We start from the raw sequence: 20,418 nt of genomic DNA, 5'->3' as shown, positions 1-20,418 counted from the left end.
GTCTGCTCTGGCTCTGGCATGTCAGTTGTCCCCACACACTGCAAAGTGAATGCAAATTGCTCCTCTCCTCAAGGTCTCCTTCCACATTCTTGTCCGGTGCAGCCAGACTGAAGAGCCTGTTACATGAATGGACCTCACTCTCTGAAAGGTGAAAGATGGAAGGCCAGAAGCAGCAGGTACAGCCACAGCTAACGAAGTAGGAGAGCAGCAGAAAGAGGTGCTCAGCTTTCCAAGTCGCTATAAAAGCAGATGATAATTTAAAATCTCCAGCAGATAGTGAGATAGGAGGGTAATGAACCAAGGTATCAGTGCATGAAAAGGAAGTATCCTATGGAGCCTGTGACCAGTCACCATAACCAGTTTCATAAATAAATGAAAGCAGAACAATCCCTGAGGTCACAGAGTGAGCGTGAGGGACGTGAGTGACCTGCTACTTGGAGAAACCTACAGAAACAACTGGCGTTAAGAGCAAAAGGACTGACTGGCCAAGCACACAGGAGCTTGGGAAAGAAAGCTGATAGAAGGGAAGGAGGGGAAGAGTCGGGTATTAAACACAGCAGGCAAGTCACTCTAAATAGTGGCTAAGTAGCACTGCTAGCCTGGTACGCAACAGCTGAAGGCCTAGGGCAAAAAGCAGCAGCTTGGGAATACAAAGAAAGAGGAGAGAACATAAAAGCCAGCTCATTTTTCTCTACTCCAGGCTGAATCAGCTCGAACACCTCTGCCTGTTTCTATGGCAGAGTACCACGGTTTTGCATCCTTTGTGAGGATTAATTAGTTCACTTGTTGGCAGCATCAATAGAAAGGCCAAGTGTTGGACTGACCAAGGAAAGCGCCATTCTCCTGTTCCTGCAGGAGCTTGCTGGTAAAGGTGTGCTTCCTAAGGGAGGTCTGGTCCCTCATTGCATATTTAACTGTCCTTTTTCTCCAACTTGAGCACATCAGATTCCAGAATCATCAATCAAAAGACCTTCCAGTACCATTAACATCCACTGCTATTACAAATAAGAAATACATTATATTTTCTCTTTGATATTGTGGGTGATCTCATTGAAACCATGAAAACAGAAGCCTAAATGCTCTGCCCTTTGGTATCTCAAGGAGCTGGAAACCTTCTACCAGCGAGAAACTCTTGCAGCAGTTGCCATGGTGACACCCATAAGAGATATTTAAAGGCAGCTCACCCGTAATCACATCTATTAGGTACCAAGCAGCTTTGGTAAGAAAGACATAAAAAGCTTGAAACCAGGGAACCAGGCCTAGGGATGGTGTAAGAGGACAGGAAATTCATGGAGAGGGACCCGCTTATACCTCCACTCGGCTGGGCACCAAGGGCTCCTTCTGTTCAAATCTGAAACAGCAATGAAGTTTGCAGAGTGAACTATTTTTAGCAAGTCATTTAAAATGGGATTCTTAAGGCCACGTTTCAATAGCAGGAGCTCTATAAATCCTTACAGGGTTGTCCTGACCAGAACAGGAAGCTGTGCTATGACTCGGACCACAGTATGGCTGCTAGAGACCACCCTGCCCACCAGAGCTTCCTTCCAGAAGGGGAACACCACTGCGGGCACTGCTGCTCCCTGCGCCCACCGAGGGACCAACACCTCCAAAGCTGCCCGGCTCTGGCCAGGTGGGCAAAGGAACAGGGCCAGGCTGCTTTTTGAACACTACAGTGCACTTGGAAACACAGATCCAGATAAATAAGCAGCATCCTTGATGAACTAGAAATATAGATGTCAAATAATTTCTTGAGGATTGAACGTAACCAAGAAAGTCCACAGGATCAGCTCTCCAGCTACGGAACCACTTCATCACCAAGCGGGCTATGTCTATGCAGCATTTATCAAATTGAGATTTCCTTTCTCTTTTTCCTGCATATTTCCATGACAACTTCCTCCCCCCCCCCCCCCCCCAGTACCAATTTCTTTCTATTGGAAAGGTCTCTCAAACGAGAATTTAGGCTTCTATAGCAACAGCTAAAATCCCTGGGAGATGATGATGTCTGAAGCCTTATGCAGATCTTTTTTTAGACCGTGAGTTACAAGGCAAGTGCATTTTGAATTTCATGGAGGAAAACAAAAGTATGCTTAGTATCAGGGAGATGGGAAGAAGGGAACAAGAAGCTCGATGAAGGGGGACAAACAGCAAGGAAGCATGTTACTTTCAAAAAGGATGTGAGCTTTGAGATCTAAAACGTCAAAGAGAGAAGAAAGACGGGATCAAACAGCTTGAAAACCCACATCCTGCTCCTTCTCACTGAGTTACAAAGCAGAGTCACAAGGAAGAGTCTACTGAGAGTCTACTCTAAAAGGAGATCTTATTTAAACACACATATCTGTATCTCTGCAGCCTCGTATATTGACCTGGAGAAAAAAAAAAAAAAAATCAGGCTGTCCTTTCAGTTTTAACTCCCATATAGGTGCCATCTAGCTACAGTACGATCTTTTATTAGTACTTTAGTTTTGGCCATCACACTGACAGTATTCACCAGCATGGAAAGGCTTTGCACCTCAAAAAAAAAAAAAAAAAAGCACTCTCAAAACATAAAATTGGTGAAATTCATAGAAGCCAAGGGAAGTACAGACATTAAAGCAACTTCCAGTCACTGCTTTGTGAAATATCCCTAAATTCAATTTACTTCTCTAATGCCCTTTTAAACCTAAGATGTTAAAATCTTATACAAAATCATTACATTCACAAGCTGGATGGGAAGTAAGTAAGCACCAGCCTAAATTTATAGCTGAGGGTACTAGAGTGGAAATGTGAAATGGCACCTGAAGAACCACGCTCAGAGCCCAGCAGGCTCCCACACAGCCCCTTGATAGCCACTGGAAACCTCTTTGCTACATGAGACACAAGGTCTGCAGCGTGACCAACTAACACGATTGCAAAACAGCCGTACTTTCTTCTGCTTGTGGGGAGACTGAAAGCTTCTCCTTTTTTCCCCCCCATGAAAGCTTCAGTTAATCTGTCCTCTCCTCCTCCCATTTGCCTAGGTCATTGTAGTTCTGGGAAAGAAAAAGGTGACAGACAGGTAGGTATAAGAGTGAAAAAGAATGGATTAATCAAATTATATTTAACTTCCATCTTCAGCCACCTCCTGCCCAGTTAATTTCTGAAAAGAGTCAGGAACCATCCATGTTTTACAAAAAGTTGAGAGAGATGAATTTTTTATTTGTTTGTTTTTAAATAGTGACGCTAAAAATGACAAAGCTTATTAGAAATGATGGAGCTCTACAAGTAAGAGCCATGTGCGACCGTGATTTCAGCCAAAAATATTCTTTCCAAGGTTTAAACTCTCTGCTCTTTGGGATCCCGTTTGGAGAAGTGTTGGATGAAGGCTGAATCCCTGTACAGGTCAAGTGAAATAGAATTATTTCATATCCCTACGTGCTGCCCTCTGCTGAAATGCTGAGCACCTTCGTGCATTGGGTCCATCACAGGCCAGTGAAAAACTAATGATCAGCTGCACCTAATGCTGTCATCACCCAGGGAAAAGCTGCTCACACAAAATGGAGATGTTTCATCCGGGACTAGGCAAGGATAAAAATAACCTAAGCTCGCCTGTAATAACCTGCCCTGGCCTTAACAGTTCCAAGATGAAAGCGTGACTTCAGGCACATTGTTCAGATGGTAAAAGCCTGGTGAAGGACGAGGATCAATGCCCTGGCTGCACATGTCTGTAGTGATGAAGGTTCACAAGTTTATGGCAGGTTCATTCAAAAAGAAGAAACAGCTTAAAATTTCAAATGAGTAACTTCTCAAAGATAACTCAAACTTACAAATTCTCTCTCAAAAGCTTAATGTTCCATCTGATTTCACTCACATGAGAAGTCCTTTCAGGCTGCTGAGGTTATATAAACAGCCAAGGCCATGTGTTTGTTCAGACATGGAACAGAGAAGAACATGTATGGGAAAAGGAGTAAACCATTTCAATACCTGAGGGGAGAAATTATATATATTTAAGTCTATACGTGTATGTATAAATAAATATAACTATTATAAACAAATATTTTGAAAATATATTTCTAGGGAAAAAAAATAGTATCTCCAAGCAACTCTAAACCTGTGATTTTGTCCAAAACCCAGGAACAGTTAAAAGAAAGCAAAAATAATATTCCAGCTATACATGGAAACCCTCAGAGCTCAAATTCCAGATCCAGCACATCCTTCTTCCCTTTACACCTCTGGAAAATAGGCTTTGCAGTGTGACTTCAAGATCAGCCCAACTAGGTTAGTTTAGATCAAGAAGATTGAAATCTACAGTTAAGGGCCCCTTAGGGAGATCATCCTGCCAGCAACCTTCTCTTTTATGTAAAGACAACGTTTTAGTAGACTGTAACAGCATGCTTTTCAACAGCTTCTGACCTTAAAAAGAAGAAAGGGACCAAGATAGTTTAAAAGAAAAAGGACAGAGATAGAGAGAAGGAAGAGCACCGGGCAGGTCTGATGGTCCAGCCAGTAGAGGGCACTGGAATTTAAGAGGAAAAGAGGAAAGTTGTTGCAAATGAACTTCATCACTTCATTTGAAGCGGTAAAACCATCAGTTTCAATGGTTATTTAATCCTACATGTCCAGCCCTAAACCGAGGCATAAACAAGATACAGTGAAAAGCATTAAATAAATAAATACATAAATAAATAAATAAATAAATAAATAAATAAGTAAGTAAGAATAGATTTCTTCAGGATCTCTAACAAGTCACCTTTCAGGGTATGGTATGCTGTCAGGAAGATTTCATACTTCAATAATTCCTCTTAAACAACGAATTAACCTTTTACATCATTTTCAATTAGCGAGGTGGAGTAATTTGAAGCATCCTAATGAAACGATCACAGCCGTTCCTCGAGAGTTAAAAACTTACAGGCAACTTTTACACTTAATGCAAAAAAAAAAAAAAAAAAAAAAAACCAGAAAGAAGACAAAAACGCTTTTTTTTTTGAAGCATACCTTCAAAAAAGTGTGCTTGGCTGTGCGGAACGCTGGTTCTAGTCCACAAGACGGTAACACTGGCTAAACAAAATGAAACACAAGCAAGGCAGGTAGGAGAATTTCAATCTTGGCAGCCCCTTGTTCGCCAAGGGTAAAAGGCACGGAGGCATTTCTCACCCCGCTACCACGCAGAGCGAGCAGAGCTGAGCTTTCTGCGTGACCTGCCGTGAGCTCAGCGCGCGTTTTGGGACAGAAAAGCCCGATTCCGTACCTTCTCCAAGCACTCCTGACAAACGGGTCCCGAAGCCGAGCCGCCTCCGAACACCTGAGGAAGCAAAAGGCGCAGCTGACAGGCGATGCCCGCACCCCTCAGCTCCCACCTGCGCACCACAGACCCCGGCAGCGCTGCGGGCCCCCCCCCCCAGGCCTCCCCCCAGGCCTCCCGGGCCCCTCCGGGCCCCTCAGCCCCCGGGGGGGGCCGGGCCTTGAGGCCCCCACACGGCGCCGCAGGGGCTCCCCGAGCACCTCGGAGCCTCCCCCCGGGACTCCTCGCCCCTCATGCGGGGCGGAGGGCCCCGGTCCGGCTCCTCAGGGCCCCCCCGGTCCCCTCACAGCCCCCCCCGGCTCCCACCTGCCGCCGGCCCCGCTCGGCTGCCGAGGATGCTCCGGAGCCCTCCCCTCAGCTGCACCGGCCGCAACCGTCGCTAGGGGGCGGCCGCGAGGCACGCTGGGAAACGTAGTCCTCCCCCCCTCCCTCCCGCTGTCCTTCAGGGAGCCTCGCGGAGCACGACGGGAAGCGTAGTTCGCTGCGCCCTCACGGGGCATCGCTGGGAGGCGCGGGCGCGGCGCCGCGGAACTACAACTCCCGTCGGCCCCTGCGCGGCGGCCTCCTGAGGTGGGGAGGGGGATCGCGGTGATGGCGGCGGCTCCGTCCCCGTCCTCACCGGGCGGCCCGGAGCCGGAGCCGCCGGCGGTGCGGTACAGCGAGCTGCTGCAGCACCTGGTGGGCGAGCGGCGGCGACCCCGAAACTGGGACCCCACCGCCCTGGGAGGCATCCCCAGCCCGGCCAAGAGCGAGGAGCAGAAGATGGTGGAGCGGGCCATGGAGAGCTGCGCCTTCAAGGCGGCGCTGGCCTGCGTGGGGGGTGCGCGGGGGGCTCTGAGGGGGCTGTGAGGGAGGGTTTGGGGGGGCTCTGAGGGGTTTGGGGACGGGCTGGTAGCGGGGGTGCTGAGGGAGCCGCCTGGGGATGAGCCCCAGGGCGCTGGGAGGGTGGGAGGGTGGGGGAGAGGCCGCCGAGCTGCGCCCCCATGGGTTTTCCTCAGCCCTCAGAGCACCCCCGGGCTGTCACAGGGCCCAGGGAGGGATCTCCGTCCACTTTCCCTTCTGTACAAGAAAGAGGTGATTGTGGTGTTTCTCCACACAACACAGGCCCTCGGCGGGGAAGGTGTCAGCATCAGCATCCACAGCATCACCGTACGGCCCCTCGTATCACTCTGCCCCAGCAGAGGCTCATTTTATCCCTTTTCTCTTTCGCAGGATTTGTTCTCGGAGGAGCGTTTGGTGTCTTCACAGCTGGCATCGACACCAACGTTGGGTTTGATCCCAAGGACCCCTATCGCACGCCAACCGCGAAGGAGGTGCTGAAGGACATGGGGCAGAGAGGCATATCCTATGCAAAGAACTTCGCCATCGTAGGTGCTATGTTCTCCTGCACCGAGTGTGTGGTAGAATCGGTGAGTAAGGAGTCCTTAAGCATTATGAAATATTTTTATTATATACACAGTAATCTCCTTTAGTGGACTCAGATAAGTATGCATATCCCCCTTGTAACGGGGTGAGGGACAAGGCTACTTTATTTTTGCTTCTCGATCATGGAAGCTTTTCAGCTTTGAGACCTCCCTTCAGAACCGCAGTTCTCTGATAGAATAAACAGAACTGTACACAACCGTGAAGTCCTTTCCCAATCTTGGCAAGTATGGGCATTGCTTTTTGAAACCCTAGCTACAAGTAATCTGTTATTACTTTAAAACATCAAACTGAAAGTTGCAAACTTGCAACATGGTCATTTGAGCCTGTAAAAATTGCATATGCAGACAGGGAGCCTTTGATCAAAGTTCTTAAGTAACAGGCCTATTTTCATCTTGCGCCTACAGCAAGAACTGGCCTTGTGCAGCTCAGCGGTAAATCTCCCATCCATTTTCTTAAATAGGAAAATTAGGCTGTTATGAATTTCAGTACTGTCTTTTAATTGAAAGACAATTATTTCTTAACTCATGTAGAAGAAAAATGTATCTGCTTGCACAACAAAGCAGAACAAACCAATCTCTGCACTGGTGAAAAACTGGCATGCTTTGGCTATGGAAATTGTATATCATTGCCAGCAGGGTGCTGTGGCTCTCCCCTGTGCTGAGAACCAGGTTGCATGGCCAGGCTCAGTGCTGCACTCGGGTGACTGTAGCACCTTTAAAATCTCTGAGCTGGTGCCAGTGCACAGCGCTGCCGTCTGGGGGCTGTGTTGGCTCACCTGAGAGCCCGTGTTGTAGTTCTGCATTGCACCATATGGATTTGTCTTCCCTCTCCTGGTGACCTGCTCCTTCCCCTCCTCCTGGCCCTGCGAGGCTTATGTTTTAAAGTGCAGGGGGCCATCTGCTGAGAACAGAGGGAAAAACATCCTCATCTGAGACAGGGCCGGAAGGTCATTCAATCTCTTCTGCTATCAGTACAGAGTATTGAGATTTTATTCCATATTTATGTGTTGACTCTGCTTTTTAATTCCTCAGTATCGTGGAAAGTCAGACTGGAAGAACAGCGTTATTAGTGGCTGCATCACAGGAGGAGCGATCGGCTTCAGAGGTTGGTGGTGCCTGCTACGAGCTATTTCTGTGATGAAGCTGTAATTCGGTTAGGTAGCAAGAAGTATTTTTAAGGCAACATACACAACAGATCTCCTTGCACGGGGTTATGGTTATGTCAGCATGAGAGTGTACTCCAAACTGACAGAACTGCCATCTCTCTCGCTTTCCTGTCAGCTTGAAAGATATGTGTGGGTAGGGAAGGCTGTTGTACAGGACAGCAAGATTGGAGAAAAATGAACAGAAGTGACTTGAAAGAGAATCAGGAAACGGTGTTTGCTATCCACATGCGTCTGTGGTGTCATCGAGAGGGATCCAAAAATACGTGCAGAACAACTTAGTGAAGTTACAGCTCTTGTGGTAACCGAGCTGTACTTATATATACACTGTTTCACTGGCAGGAACTTTGTTAACTTGCACAGCATGTACAATGCTTCCCTCCTTTCTCCTATATCAAGTCAAACAGGCAATTCTATTTATTGCTCCTGTACAAGAGCAGGAGCACGGGGATTTTAGTCCAGCATGCACGCATGGGGACTTTTTGGGGGAAGCCATGAATGCTAAGAACACCCAAGTAGGAAGAGCTGCGCTGCTTATCAAAAATACCAAACTTCTCTCACCTATCCTTAAAAAAGCAAAAGCAAAACAACAAAAGCAAGAAGACAGCTAACATAAAAGAAACAAAAGTGTTCTTAAAAGAGCTTCTAATTGAGCCCGTTAAGTTGTGTCTGTCCTGGGCCTAATCCTCTTAGAGCTTTCCAAGTAGCAGCTGCTTTTCCTATCCATCTCTTGTCCAACAGCAAAGCCACTCGCAGTGCTCAGATCAGAGCACACTGAAATCATTAGTGGCCACTGGTGCTTTCTTTCCTAACCCTTGTAGGGAAAGTTAGGACCACAGCACCCAGTCACTGTGTCTTGTGAATCCAGATGGGGGATTTTAAGTCCAGTGTGTGCCAAGTTCCCCCCTTCCTTTACCTCAAGCAGTGTTCCCTGGTAGAGGACCACCAGGTTCCTGCAGGTGTAAGCTTTACAAGCCCATACAGCGTAGGCTAGTTACTGGGAGGAACAATTTCTTTCCTATTTTCTCAATCTTTCCCATCCTTTTACATTGCAGCTGGTTTGAAGGCAGGCGTTATCGGCTGTGGAGGATTTGCCGCTTTCTCTGCAGCGATTGATTACTATCTCCGGTAACAGCGGGATCCCCTGGGAGCAAGTTTTCCTTGTGTTCCAGTGCTGCTGCGAAGAGCCTGCATCACAGCAGAGGAACCGTCGAGCTTACCTTTCCACTGCTTTGGAGTCCTGATCAGTGCAAGCTGGATGGTGCTGGCTGCTTCTCCTGAGTGACTAACAATAATCTGGCTCTGAGCCTTGGCATGCTGCTTCAGGCAGACTTGCAGGAATATGCAAGGATGGAGCCAGGCGCAGTGAGCAGTATCACCAGGACAGATCAGCTGACTGTCAGTTTCCAGGAAACAAGCCTGGACTCTGAGCTTTCTGGATCCTTTGGGTCTGATTTTGATTAAGTCTGTTGCTAGCATCAAAAGAGGCAGGAGGACAGTTTCATAAAGAAATGCAGTGGTTTAGATGACCGTGTATTTGAACGTGCTGCAAATGTTTAGCAGTTACCAGTTTGCAGCTTGCTGTTCTGTTGGGGAGAGGTAAGATCCTGTGGAGAAATAGTTTGTTCCAGGCTTTTCTTAAAATACCAACTGAAGACAAACCACCATCTGTACAACTTGTCTTATTTCAAGCACAGAATGAGAGCCAGATTTCTTTACCGTTTCTTAAAGGGAAAAGCAAAAAGGAATCCTTAGCCTTAGAACCGTGTGGTTACTGGCAGATGAACAAAACAGTTTAAGGGTAAAAAAGAGGTTGTTGCAGATGTATAATTCTCTGTAGCCACTTGGCTAGCCTGGTTTAACCTCACCATGGGAGTACAAATAGTCTTGCTACTGCTTTAACTGCCACAGGCTCACACCGTTGGTTCCAGCAGTTGGATGGCTGGACTTTAAAGCAGAGTTGTGAGACTAAACCACTGTCAGACAGCTAAGCAGACATTCACTTAGCACACTGCTTCCCGTCATGTTCCTGCACCACCTCTGAGCACCCCAGTGTTAAACTGGGGGAAAAGTGAAACATCCCCTTCTGCAGAGCGTTGGTACTGAAGGCAGAACACCTGCTCACAAGCCTGGGGAGCTGCTCCCTTTTGGATTTGCTTTTTCACCAGCTGCCTTGCTCTCCTAACCACAGGCTGTTCTTGGACCATAGAGGATATCTTTTAAACTCAAAATAGTTTAGACTGGGTTTTAACTGTCCTTGAGCCACTGTGCAAGGGGGAACACCCACCCTTAGAGAGTCTTAGAATGGTTTGGGTTGGAAGGGACCTTAATGGTTATAAAATTCCAACCCCTCCTCCACAGGCAGGGATACCTTCCACGAGACCTGATTGCTCAAAGCCCCATTCAGCCTGGCCTTAAACACTTTCCAGGAATGGGGCATCCAGAGCTTCACTGGGCATCCTGTTCCAGTGCCTCACTGCCCTCATTGTCAAACCGAGACAGCAGCATCTCAAATTCAGCTCAAATGTCTTATGGGGGTTCTCTCACCCACTTCCCCTCCTTTGCATTCACGGTTTGAGATCCCAGAACACTGACAGCACTTGCTTCGCTGGGAGAGCAACACCAGCAGGGCAGTTTAGCTGATAAGGTGGTCAGTTTGGAGGTGTGTTGTCTCTCCCATGACCACAAGGAAAGAAGTGGGGCGAGAGCTCCATGTGATCCATCAGATGAGGTTTCCGGATCGCCTGATCGCCCTCACTGTGCCTGTTCAGTATCCTCGGGCCAGAAGCTGTGCAAGTCAGCTGAATTTGAAGCTTGAGTAATTCCAGGCTGATTAAACAAGCTGGCTCCAGACAGTCCAGGTTTTTTTCCTCCAGAATGTACTGAAATGCAAGGATGTAGCCCAAACCATGGGATGTCTCTTAAAAGATTGCCTGGCACAATGCCCGTGCTTATACCACTGGCTCGAAACACAACTAGCAAGATTTCCACGGCTGAAAGAGAAGAAATTGCGAAGCCAAGGTGATCAGTTAGTGCAAACAGCAACACCACAGGGCTCCTTTTGTGCAAATGTTGGGGCTTTGCATTTTTATTAACATTTTTTTTTTCTTCACATGGTTTACAGCCATTTAAAGTTTATAATCTACAGAAATTGAAACAGAACACAAACAAAAATATATCCTTAACAACTTCTGAAAGTCAAATATTAATTAACAGTTCTATTCTACCTGTAGCTGCAGAAGTCCACCCCCCCTGCCTTTCCTTCCTGCAGGAACAAACAAAAACCCGTCACGGGGATTTTGGCCGCAGCCTGTTGTGCTGGGGCTGCGCGGCGCGGGCCTGCAGCCACCGTCACGCGGGGGGGATTTTGGCTGTACAGAGTCTCCATCTGGAATGACACCACGGTGGACAGAGACTTGGACACACGTAACAACTCGGACACACACAGGGATCCGCTGTGCAGTCAGATCTTAACGCTCGGCCTCCTTACTGGGTCCAGGGCCAAGACAGACGCCTGGTTCTTTTCTGCGCTGCTGTTTCCCTTCTGGTTAGCTGGTAGTCGAGAGGAGCAGGGTCTGGAGTGTGAGCCCTTTAGAGGGGGACTGAAAGGCTTCCCCTCGGGTAGTTGCTTTGCTGGTGGGGGGCTGGCAGCTGCTGCCTTCCCCGGGGAGGTGGGCTTAGGACATACCTGGAGCATCGGCCGGGCTTTACCTGGACCAGTCTGCTGGTCGGGGGGGGGAAAGGCAACGCTGCTGGCAGCAGGGACACGCTTGGTCACTTCTCATCATCTCCCTTTGGCACAGGAGCGCACCGGGCCAACGCAATTGAGGAGGGGGCTTTTCCCCCACAAGAACACAGACTCAGCTCACAGAGCCAAAGGTTTTGTGTCCCAGCAGCTACCGGCAGCTCCCCGGCAGCATGGGAGGGCAGGGGACGGAGCCAGGTGCTGGGGGGCAGCCAGGGCACAGCCTCGAGCACTCTGCCACGGGACACAGCATGGCCACTCCGGCTGTCAGCCTGGGGTCAAGAGCTGGAGTCATCAAACCACTTAGCGAGAGCACTTCTGCCTCCGGTAGTGAGGGCCAGGCCAAACAGAGCCCACCGGGGCTTTCCTCCCCCATCCCTGAGCCAAGGAGGGAAACAAAACCTCCCCGTTCTCGTTCTCGTGGCTGCAACAGGAGTGCTGCTGCCCCGGGGTGCCGCACGTGGCATGCCCGGGAGGCAGCAGCCAGGTGGCAGTGCTTGGCTGGAAGGGGCACGCAGGGAGATAAGGCAGGGACACAGATGTACAGACACAGCAGGGCAACGCTCCAGTCTCTTGCTTGGCAAGAACAAGGCCGAGAGCCTGGTGAGGAAACGGGAGCTGACCCCATAGCCCCAAGTCGACCCCCAAGCTCCGCAGTCGGCCTGCTGTGCTTCCAGGCAGGCGCAGCGCCTCATCCCAGGAGGTTACCCCAAAACACTGCGTGGCAATGCCAAGCAGCGAGGGGAGCGACCCCCCTGCTGCACCCACACAGGCAAAGTGCGGGGTAAGAGCGACCGAGGGAGGGGACTGGCCTGAAAGCACCCGGCAGCGACGCGGCGAGGAGGCAGGGGCGCCCTGCTCTCGGGTGGATCCAGGCAGCGAGGCAAAGCGGGGCAGGTCGTGGCCGTCAGGGAGAAACCCGCGAGCTCCCAGCCTCCCAGCGAGGAGCGTGCAAGCAGGGACAGCATCCAGGCAGCCGGGGGATGCTGCAGGCTTCGAGCGGGGCGAGGCGAGGGGCGCCGGGCGGGAAGGAGTCCAGGAGAAAACGAGCCAAAAAGGGGGAAGCCTGTGTCCACAGCCCTTGTCAGTCACTACCTCTTCCGTTGAACAAATATACAGAAAACAATTCTTGAACACGAGAAGGGACATAAGACACGACTACTTTACAGAGCGGCACGGCGCCTGGGGCGGGACCGGGCCGTCGGTACGCGATTGTACAGGAGCTGCAGGCGGCACCGTCCTGGGGCCAGGCCGATCTCCCCAGGGGCCGCGATCCGGTCCATGGCCCCCAGCGGGGAGCTGGGAGTGTTTGCAGCTGGTGCCTCCTCCCTGCAGGCTACACGTCCGTGGAGAAGTAAAGTGTGTTGCGCTTCAGCTCGGTGAAGGAGATGGGAGGATGCTGCAGGTAGTAGAGGAGGACCTGGACCTGCGGCAGGCAAATTTGGGGGGTTAGGGCCGGACGGGGGGGAGCTGCCAGGTGCCAGCTTGCCCCGTGCAGCCACCTCCTGCAGCGAGGAGGGACGAGTCCACCCAGACAGGTTGGTGAAACCCTCCGGGTGCTGGCACGGGCTGGGTCCAGGCCCTACCAATTTGGCTCTCACCTGGGCCATCACGTCGTGGGACCAGATGTCGGAGGCCAGGGTGAGGTGTCCTTTGCTCTCCCCCTCCGAGGGTCTCAGCAGTGTCGGCCCGAAGACTGTGGCCAGGTTGTGGAGGGACATTTTGTTGATGGGCTCCTTTTCCGCTACCCTGGGGGATAAGAGGAAAGCCGCAAACGTGAGCTCCCAACGCCTCCACCCGGAGCAGCGCAGCCACCGGGTGCCACGGGAGGGACAAACGCTGACCTCCCCCTGCCACCCTCCAGCCCCAGCAGGACGGCTCGGGTTGCAGCAGCCCCCTGTGGCCCCCACAGACCCAGGGGCAGGGCAGGGAGCTCTGCCCCCTTCACGGCCTCCGCAGGAGCCGCCGGGCCTGGCTGGGAGCCCTGGGCGTGATGTGGCAGCGACCGAGCCCTGGCTTGCTTGCAAGCTGCAGAGCCTCCGCCCTGCCCCAGCCCCTGCAGGGTATGGGGGGCTCTGCACCGGCCCCCTGACCCCGTGGGACCCCAAAGAGCCCCCAGCAAGGGAGCAGGGCCACGACAACGCCGTGTTTGCAGGCGGCCGCGCTCCCCGGCTGAGCCCCGGCCAGGGGAGCAGATGTGGGAACTGGCTGTGCCCAGTTCTCAGGGTGGAAATGGATTTTCCTTCCCCACTCCCAGCAGCAATCACTTTTTCTGTTTGCTTTTAGCCAGAGCAGAGAGAAACACGTCACGATGCGAGTAACACGAGCCGCCAGCCCCACTCCCAACCTCATGGCACGCTCTAGCAGGGCCCTGCGTGCCGCACCACGGTCCTGCCACCAGCCCTGTGCCCACTGCAGGTTTTGGGGGCCCCTGCGCTGCCCTTCCCCAGCTTCGTGGCTCTCCCAGCTGCAAAAGGAGCCAGGAGCAGCTGAAATGGAGCGGCCACAGGAGCTGCAGCTGCTGCCATGATGGGGAGCTGCACGGTGCTGCTCTCACCGCAGGATAAACAGCACGAGGTGCTGAGCACAGCTTTGGGACATTTCTGCAGAGCTGAACACCCCCAGGGCTCGGCCGCCAGCCGCAGAAAAGTTGCAGGGATCAGAGCAATGTGCTGGGCAGGGGCTGCTCCTGCACTGGTGGGGGGGCGCAGCGCTCAGTTTTCCTGCTAAGAGGGCACCGCACGGTCCCAAATTGATTCCCCGCCCCGTGCTGAGGCCAGCTGGTCCCCACGGGGAGCTCATCCAAGCAGCTGCACGCAGGCAAAGGCAGCCAAGAGCTGCCTCGTGCCAAAGGATGCGTGCTCCCCGCAGAGCGGAGCTGTGCAAAGGGCCCTGTGCTCTGCAGGGTCCCTGCTGCCACCACCACCAGTGACCCCAGGCCTCCGGGGGCTGTTCTGTGTCACAGAACAGCTCCAGGATCCCACAGATCCCCCGGTGAATGCACCAGAGCCCAGGGAGGCAGAGTTGGGCTCACCCCTGAGGCTGCACCCTCTGGAGGAGCCAGGAGAAGGGAAAGACCACTGCAAGCTGCCCAAATCCCAAATCCCACCCTGCTCTGCACCAGCATAGCATCACCTGGTGAGGGACCAGCCACGGCCACAGGGTTTCGGGGGCACCCTGGGAGGCAGCCAGCAGCTTCCCCCGTGCTCGTGGCCCACCCCCAGGCAAAGCAGTGAGATGGATGCAGCCCCCTCGCCCTGCCCTGCCCACCCGTTACCTTTTCAAGTGCTCCAGCAGGAAGAGGAAGGTGATGAGGTTGGGGTCAGGCAGCGAGCGGAGAAGGTGCATCATGCAGTTCTCCTTGGCAGCAGGATCCGAGAGGGCTGGAGGCGAGGAGAGAGAGGGCTCAGGGCAGGGACCAAGCCCTTCGTGAGTGGGACAGCAGGGAGGAAGGTGCTGGCAGCGTGGCCAGACCCCTTCCTGGTCCCCAGGCCCTTACCGATGCCCTCCATGAAGGCGGGGTACAGTCTGTCAGTGAGGAGGGGCTCGGGCAGCTCCCGGAAATACAGCTTGAGCGTGCCGGCGATGGCGTTGATGTCCATGTCGCTCAGCATCACCAGGATGTCCTTGTTATCTGTCCAGAGAGCAGCCCTGTGTGACACCTCCTGTTCGCCAACACCCCGAACAGCACAGTCCCCAGCCCCGGCGCACCACCGAGGGCCCCTCTGGGTGTGGTAGCCCCAGGAAGGGGATCTGGGGATCCCCGTGAGCATTCATCCAGCTCCTGACCCTCCCGATGGCAGCGGGCAGTTTGGCCACGGCAGGGCTGGGCAGCGGGCCGCGGAACAATTTGCAAATCCATCTGCAACCTTGCCCTGACTCAGTGTCTCCCTGGGAGCTGGCCAGGCGCGGAGGCAGATCCGAGCCATCGGCACACAAACACCACCGAAAATAGGTCAGGGCAAAGCGGGGCTGTGGGGCTCCCTTGCGGGGGCTCGGGGCCAGGGCTGCCCGTGCCCCACACACGACGGGGGCAGCAATTCCTGCGGCACCGGCTCTGAGCTTTTACCTCCTCCTCCCCAGCCCCTCCAGCACCCACCCGTGCACCTCGCACGCGGCGCAGTGCCACGGGCAGCCCCCGGGCTTGCAGCACCAGGGGGGTGCTCGGTGCCCACGGAGGGGACAGGCGGCCGTCACTCACTCGCATCGAAGACGGCCTTCAAGGCCTGGATGTCCGTGGCGACGCCGGAGATCCTGTAGATGCCGACCTCCTCGATGCCCCTCTTCTCCACCTCCTCGATGCACTGGCGCACGATGTAAGGCACCTTGGAGCGCTCGCGCCTGGCTCGGAAAGCAGAGGTGTCAGCGGTGATTTTTGGGGCCCCGCCAGCCCTGAGACGGGGCAGGATTCATGTGCAGGGTGGAAGGGATGGGGGAGGTCCCCCGCGTCCCCGAACCCCACAGCCCGCAGGGACAGGGAGGGAGCAGCCACCCCCAGCCCCGCACGCACTTGGTGACGACGCTGATTTTGACTCCGAAGACTCCAGTCTGCTTTTTGGACGGCGTCCTCTTCAGGCTCATGTCTCTGCTCGTGAACTTCATGGAGAACTCCACCTTGATCTGTGGGGACATCCTGGCTGTCACCTCAGCGTCACACGGGGGTACGGCCCCACAGTGCACCCAAAGCTCAGGGGGAGGAACCAGCAAGCCCACCCCGCTGCCCCCCGGGGAAGGGGTTTTGTGCCCTGCTTACCCCGTTCATCTCAATCACGTCCATGTGCCAGTTCTTGGTCTGCACGGCCTGCGGGTCCAGCTGCGGGGAGAGACAACACATTGGGGTTGGACACCAGCGGGGACAGTCTGGGGTCCCTTGGGTTGGGCGCTGGACCCGGTGGGATCAGTCCCCCTGAGCCCCCAGCTGAACACACACCCCAGCAGCAAGAAATTTCCAAGAATCGGGACTATTTCTGGAGGCAGATTGATGGAACAGAACTAGGGCAGTGTTTTCCATGCAGAAAAAAACAACATCTCCCAATAGCCAAGGCTATTTATAACCCCTGGGAATGACGGGCTCTGCTATTTCTGGCTTTCGGGCTAGCAGGGGACTTGGTGACGCTTCCCCAGGGCCACAGCGAGGTTCTGGCGTTCCCAAGGCCCCACCACTCACGGCAGCGAGGTGGCACAGAGCTGTCCCCAATCCTTGGAGACACAGGACCGGGGCAGAGAGGACAGCAGCGACCCCAGTCCCAAGAGGGGACGGAGATCGGGGACTTCAGCCCCAGGGATAGGATGATGAGGATGCAGCACTGGGACGAGGAAGGCTGGCACCAGCTCACCCTACTGCGGGGCTGGGGGGTCCGCTCCCACCCGAGGGCACGGGGGCTCTGTCACAGCATCCAGCCCTTGCTCCAGCTGCCTTCTGGGGCTTTTTGGTCCCCAGCTGGTGCCATCGATCCGGCCCCATCGATCCTTGTAATGCACGGGGCAGTGCCTGGCACTAATGTCCCCTCGGGGAAGGGGATGGGACGCGGAGCTGGCGGGGGTCCCGGGGCTGCGAGCGCGCAGCTGCCAGGCGAGGCTCGTGCCACGTGCACGGGGTCACTGCTCAAGGACACGGGAGTTTCCTTTAGCAGCTGCTGGCTTGGGAGATGCTTGGGGTGAGCACAAAGATCCCTCGTGTCCCCTCCTGCACACCAACACCCGAATTGCCCTGGCTCCAGGCACAGCCCCAGCACCACGGCATGGCCTGAGCTCAGCCTCGGGCAGCAGGAAGAGGGGATGTGGAGCTCAGCCAGGGGACATCAGGCTGAGGACAAACAGGTCCCACAGTTGTCACAAACACTACCTGGGCTGGACAATCCGAGACGGCCAGACCCTGCCCAGCACCCGGCTGCTGTCCCCAGCACCATTCCCACGAGGCCGGGCAGCTCCTCCACCCCCCACTGCCACGTGAGGTGCTGTGGTTTCCAGCAATGTCTCCAGACGCCGATCCCTTCCCCGGCGCCCCAGCATGGGGGAGCCCTGGGGAGCACCACAGCTGCTGGGGACAGAGCGGGGAGCAGGAGGAGGAGGAGGAGGAAGAGGAGGAGGAAGGCTGCAGCTGCCCCAGGCTCTCAAGGGGCCCCACAGCAGGTCTGGATGCAAGGATCACGAGGCTGCAGCTGGACCCTGGCCAACCCCAGCCCTGCCACCGAAGCCCCTCGTGTCCCCCCCACCAGTGCCAGTCCCCTCCTGCAGCGCCCGATGATGCCACCACAGCCACCGCCATGCCCTGTGCAGCAGCAGTGGGGCTCTGGCCGGGTCCCCAAGGGCTTTCACCCCTTTTCCACACACAGCCAGGTCCCCCTCGTGGCACCGAAGCAGAAGCTGCCTTGTCACCACAGCCCCAGCAGCGAGGAGCAAAGCGCCCAGCCCCAGGCACGGCAGCGAAGCCGTTCGTTCCCCAGCCAGGTCGGGAGCCGTAGGCCTCCCCCTCCACGGCGCGAGTTTAATTGGAAACACCACACATCTTCCCCAGCCCCGTCCCGCGGGTCCCCCGTCTCCGATGGCCCTGGCAGCGCACATCTGGAAGGGCTTTAGCAGGCTCCGAACAAAGCCCTAATAAAAGCCAGGTTGGCTGCCACGAGCACAGCGCGTTCCCCCAGCCGCACCGCGGTCCCCCCCCCCCCCCCTCCAAACTTTTGTCACTGCCCCAAAATTTGAGCCGGCTCAGCTGGCGTCACCCAGCTCCCCTGCAGCTGGGGACGGTCCCCAAGGAGCAGTGGGCTCTGAGCTGGCCCCGGTGCTCTCCAAACCCTGCCCGCAGCCACTGCCACGTCCCCACGGGACATGGCTCCTTGTGGGAGGACGGATGGGAGCATCTGCCCACGGCGCCAGAGGCACCTCCTGCCCACATGGCGCTGGCAAACACCCAGGCTCAGCTACTGCCACTGTTACCATCTCCTCCCCCTGCACCACGGGGAGCTGCCACGCTCCAGCACGGCCCAGGGACGGCCCCAAGCTGGTGGGGAGGATGGCACCCTCAGCTCCGGGACGCAGAGACTCGCCTTCAACCTCTTCTCCCACGTTACCTGGAGGTGTTTGCTTGCACGAGGCCCCTTGTCACGGAGCGAGAGGTGGCAGCAGGGCAGGCAACGAGCAGTCCCGCAGGGCTGCGTGTGTCCTGGGGGCTCTGGTGGCAGAGGAGCCCTCGCAGCGTGGCCCTAGGGGCCCCGAATGCCGGGATGCTGCTGGGCACATCCCTGCCTCGCACCTCTCACCCGTGAGGTCACCCGATGCATCAGCCCGGGGTGAAGCCATCCTGAGCAAAGCGGTGACTCAGCCGGCGTGGCTCTCCCCATGTGTCACCCTGGGAGCGGGATCCCATGGGATCTGCTACAGACGGGGTCGCTTCCCCCCAGCACGGCCCCTGTGGGCACCCAGCCTGGCCCCAGCAGGCAGGGGATGCTCCGGGTTCCCACGCAGTGACCCCCTGCCCAGGTAGCACACGGTGACAGAGCTACACTACAGGGACAGAGCAGCCCCAGAGCCAAGCAGAGCCCAAAAAAGCAGCGATTCAGAGCCCCATCTGACGGCGACCCTAAAAGCAGGACGTGCCTGCTGCACACAGGGACCCGGGCGCAGACTTTGCTGCAGCTGAGCTCCCGTGCAGGACGGCTCACGGTGACACAGCCCCTGCTCGCCCGTCTGCCCCACGTCCTGGGAAGCAAAAACCTCCTCGGGTTTTGCCCCAGCAACAGCCGCTGGGCAGCTCCTGCCGCAGCCCTGGCGGCCCCTAATCCCCTCTGCGGGAGCTGCACGGAATCGAGGTTAATGCCGCTGCGTCACAGCCAGCCCTGCTGCCACCGAGCCCCCCTCGCTGTTGACAAACCAAACCCGCACGTGCCGGGGCAGCTCCTGCCTTTCATCGCACGGGAGGGAAGCCCCCGGTGCCCCCGAGTCCCCCGGGACTGCCTGTGATGGTGCCGTGTCCTCCCGTCACCCCTTCGAGCACCCCAAAAGCAGGCAGCACCTCCTGCTTGGGGCAGGAGGCAGCACCCAAGGATGCCCCAACACCCCGGCTGCACCCCGCACAACACAAGCAGCCTGGCAGAAATCAGCTCGGCAGCCCCCAGGGAAGAAGGGGAAGAGGAAAACAAGCGCTGAGCAGGCTGCTAAGTAGCCATAAAGCTCCCGAAGCAACCCAACAGAGCCCCCCAGCCTCCTCCCCAAAGCAAGGGGGTACCGAGGCGCACCCATACCCAAACCCCACCCTCCTGACCAAAGCCACCGGGTACGGGGAAGCCAACTGGGTGCACCCCACCACCTCCACGTCCCCCCAAGCCCCCCAGGCACCTTCTGCCTCAGCAGCTTGCTGCGCACCCGGCCCCAGAGGCGGGCGCCCGTGGTGGAGGGCCGCTTGCCCTCGGGCTCCTCCGGGCCAGGCTCCAGGCGCTCGCCCCCAGGAGCGGGGCTGCCGTCGGCTTGCACCAACACATCCGTCATCATCGCCACCGCTTGGGCTCCCGGGATGCCAGAGGAGAGGCTGGGGGGCCCCAGGGTGGCCGGGGGGGCTGGTTAGGAGAGCACCGGCATCCCCGCTGATGTTTGGGCACGGAGGTCAGCGGTGGCCGGGGGCAGCCCGGCTCGGGCGGCGGGCAGGCGAGCAAGCTGGGCTCATCTTCCAGGGTGTGTGAGCCAGGCTGGCGAGAGGCAGCTCGGCTCGGCAGCCCCAAAGCCTCCCTCCCACTGCGAGGAAGTGACTCAAAGCAGCCCCCCCGGCGTCCCCCACGCGTTAACTCCCGCCCTGCCGCCCGCTGTGCCGCTCGGGAGGGCTGCGCAGCCCCGCAG

The 20,418-nt window shown here is 55.6% G+C and overlaps 3 protein-coding genes across 15 annotated transcripts in view; 1 reads left to right on the top strand and 2 right to left on the bottom strand.

Moving 5' to 3' along the window:
• The window catches only part of SPECC1 (sperm antigen with calponin homology and coiled-coil domains 1), a 95,587-nt gene extending 89,826 nt beyond the window's left edge, over window positions 1–5,761 (bottom strand). For 7 of the 10 annotated variants that reach the window (XR_014684866.1, XR_014684867.1, XR_014684868.1 and 4 more), the window contains exons 1-2: window positions 5,564–5,633; window positions 5,204–5,257 (exon numbers count right to left, since the gene is read on the bottom strand). The gene's annotated coding sequence lies outside the window, so the exon portion shown is untranslated. Of the gene's footprint in view, window positions 1–4,950; window positions 5,014–5,203; window positions 5,258–5,563 lie in introns of all 10 variants that reach the window. The other 3 variants (XM_084493310.1, XM_084493308.1, XM_084493312.1) reach the window with 2 other exon arrangements.
• Window positions 5,762–5,815: 54 nt separating this feature from the next.
• TIMM22 (translocase of inner mitochondrial membrane 22) lies at window positions 5,816–9,509 on the top strand. The gene is made up of 4 exons (XM_084493304.1): window positions 5,816–6,077; window positions 6,470–6,666; window positions 7,714–7,786; window positions 8,900–9,509. The coding sequence occupies exons 1-4, from the start codon at window positions 5,849–5,851 to the stop codon at window positions 8,974–8,976; spliced, it is 576 nt and encodes a 191-aa protein (XP_084349430.1). The 5' UTR covers window positions 5,816–5,848; the 3' UTR covers window positions 8,977–9,509.
• A 1,391-nt stretch (window positions 9,510–10,900) lies between these two features.
• ABR (ABR activator of RhoGEF and GTPase) overlaps window positions 10,901–20,418 on the bottom strand; it is a 33,918-nt gene continuing 24,400 nt past the window's right edge. For 3 of the 4 annotated variants that reach the window (XM_084493300.1, XM_084493301.1, XM_084493302.1), the window contains 7 exons: window positions 16,343–16,402; window positions 16,100–16,209; window positions 15,791–15,930; window positions 15,089–15,223; window positions 14,867–14,972; window positions 13,191–13,338; window positions 10,901–13,015 (listed from right to left, as the gene is read on the bottom strand). In XM_084493300.1, coding sequence (XP_084349426.1) covers window positions 12,926–13,015; window positions 13,191–13,338; window positions 14,867–14,972; window positions 15,089–15,223; window positions 15,791–15,930; window positions 16,100–16,209; window positions 16,343–16,402 — 789 coding nt within the window. In that variant the 3' untranslated portion in view covers window positions 10,901–12,925. Of the gene's footprint in view, window positions 13,016–13,190; window positions 13,339–14,866; window positions 14,973–15,088; window positions 15,224–15,790; window positions 15,931–16,099; window positions 16,210–16,342; window positions 16,403–19,923; window positions 20,310–20,418 lie in introns of those variants that run through there. The other variant, XM_084493303.1, reaches the window with a different exon arrangement.

The sequence above is a fragment of the Aythya ferina genome, assembly GCF_964211825.1.
Source record: "Aythya ferina genome assembly, chromosome: 19".
Lineage (NCBI taxonomy): Eukaryota > Metazoa > Chordata > Aves > Anseriformes > Anatidae > Aythya > Aythya ferina.
This window is presented reverse-complemented; position numbering and strand designations above follow the sequence as displayed.

Bases quoted from the DNA above. Each gene is read 5' to 3' on its own strand.
- TIMM22 (XM_084493304.1), top strand. From the start codon at position 5,849: ATGGCGGCGGCTCCGTCCCCGTCCTCACCGGGCGGCCCGGAGCCGGAG. The intron at 6,667-7,713 runs GTGAGTAAGGAG...TTAATTCCTCAG, and splicing joins CCGAGTGTGTGGTAGAATCG to TATCGTGGAAAGTCAGACTG. The intron at 7,787-8,899 runs GTTGGTGGTGCC...TTTACATTGCAG, and splicing joins AGGAGCGATCGGCTTCAGAG to CTGGTTTGAAGGCAGGCGTT.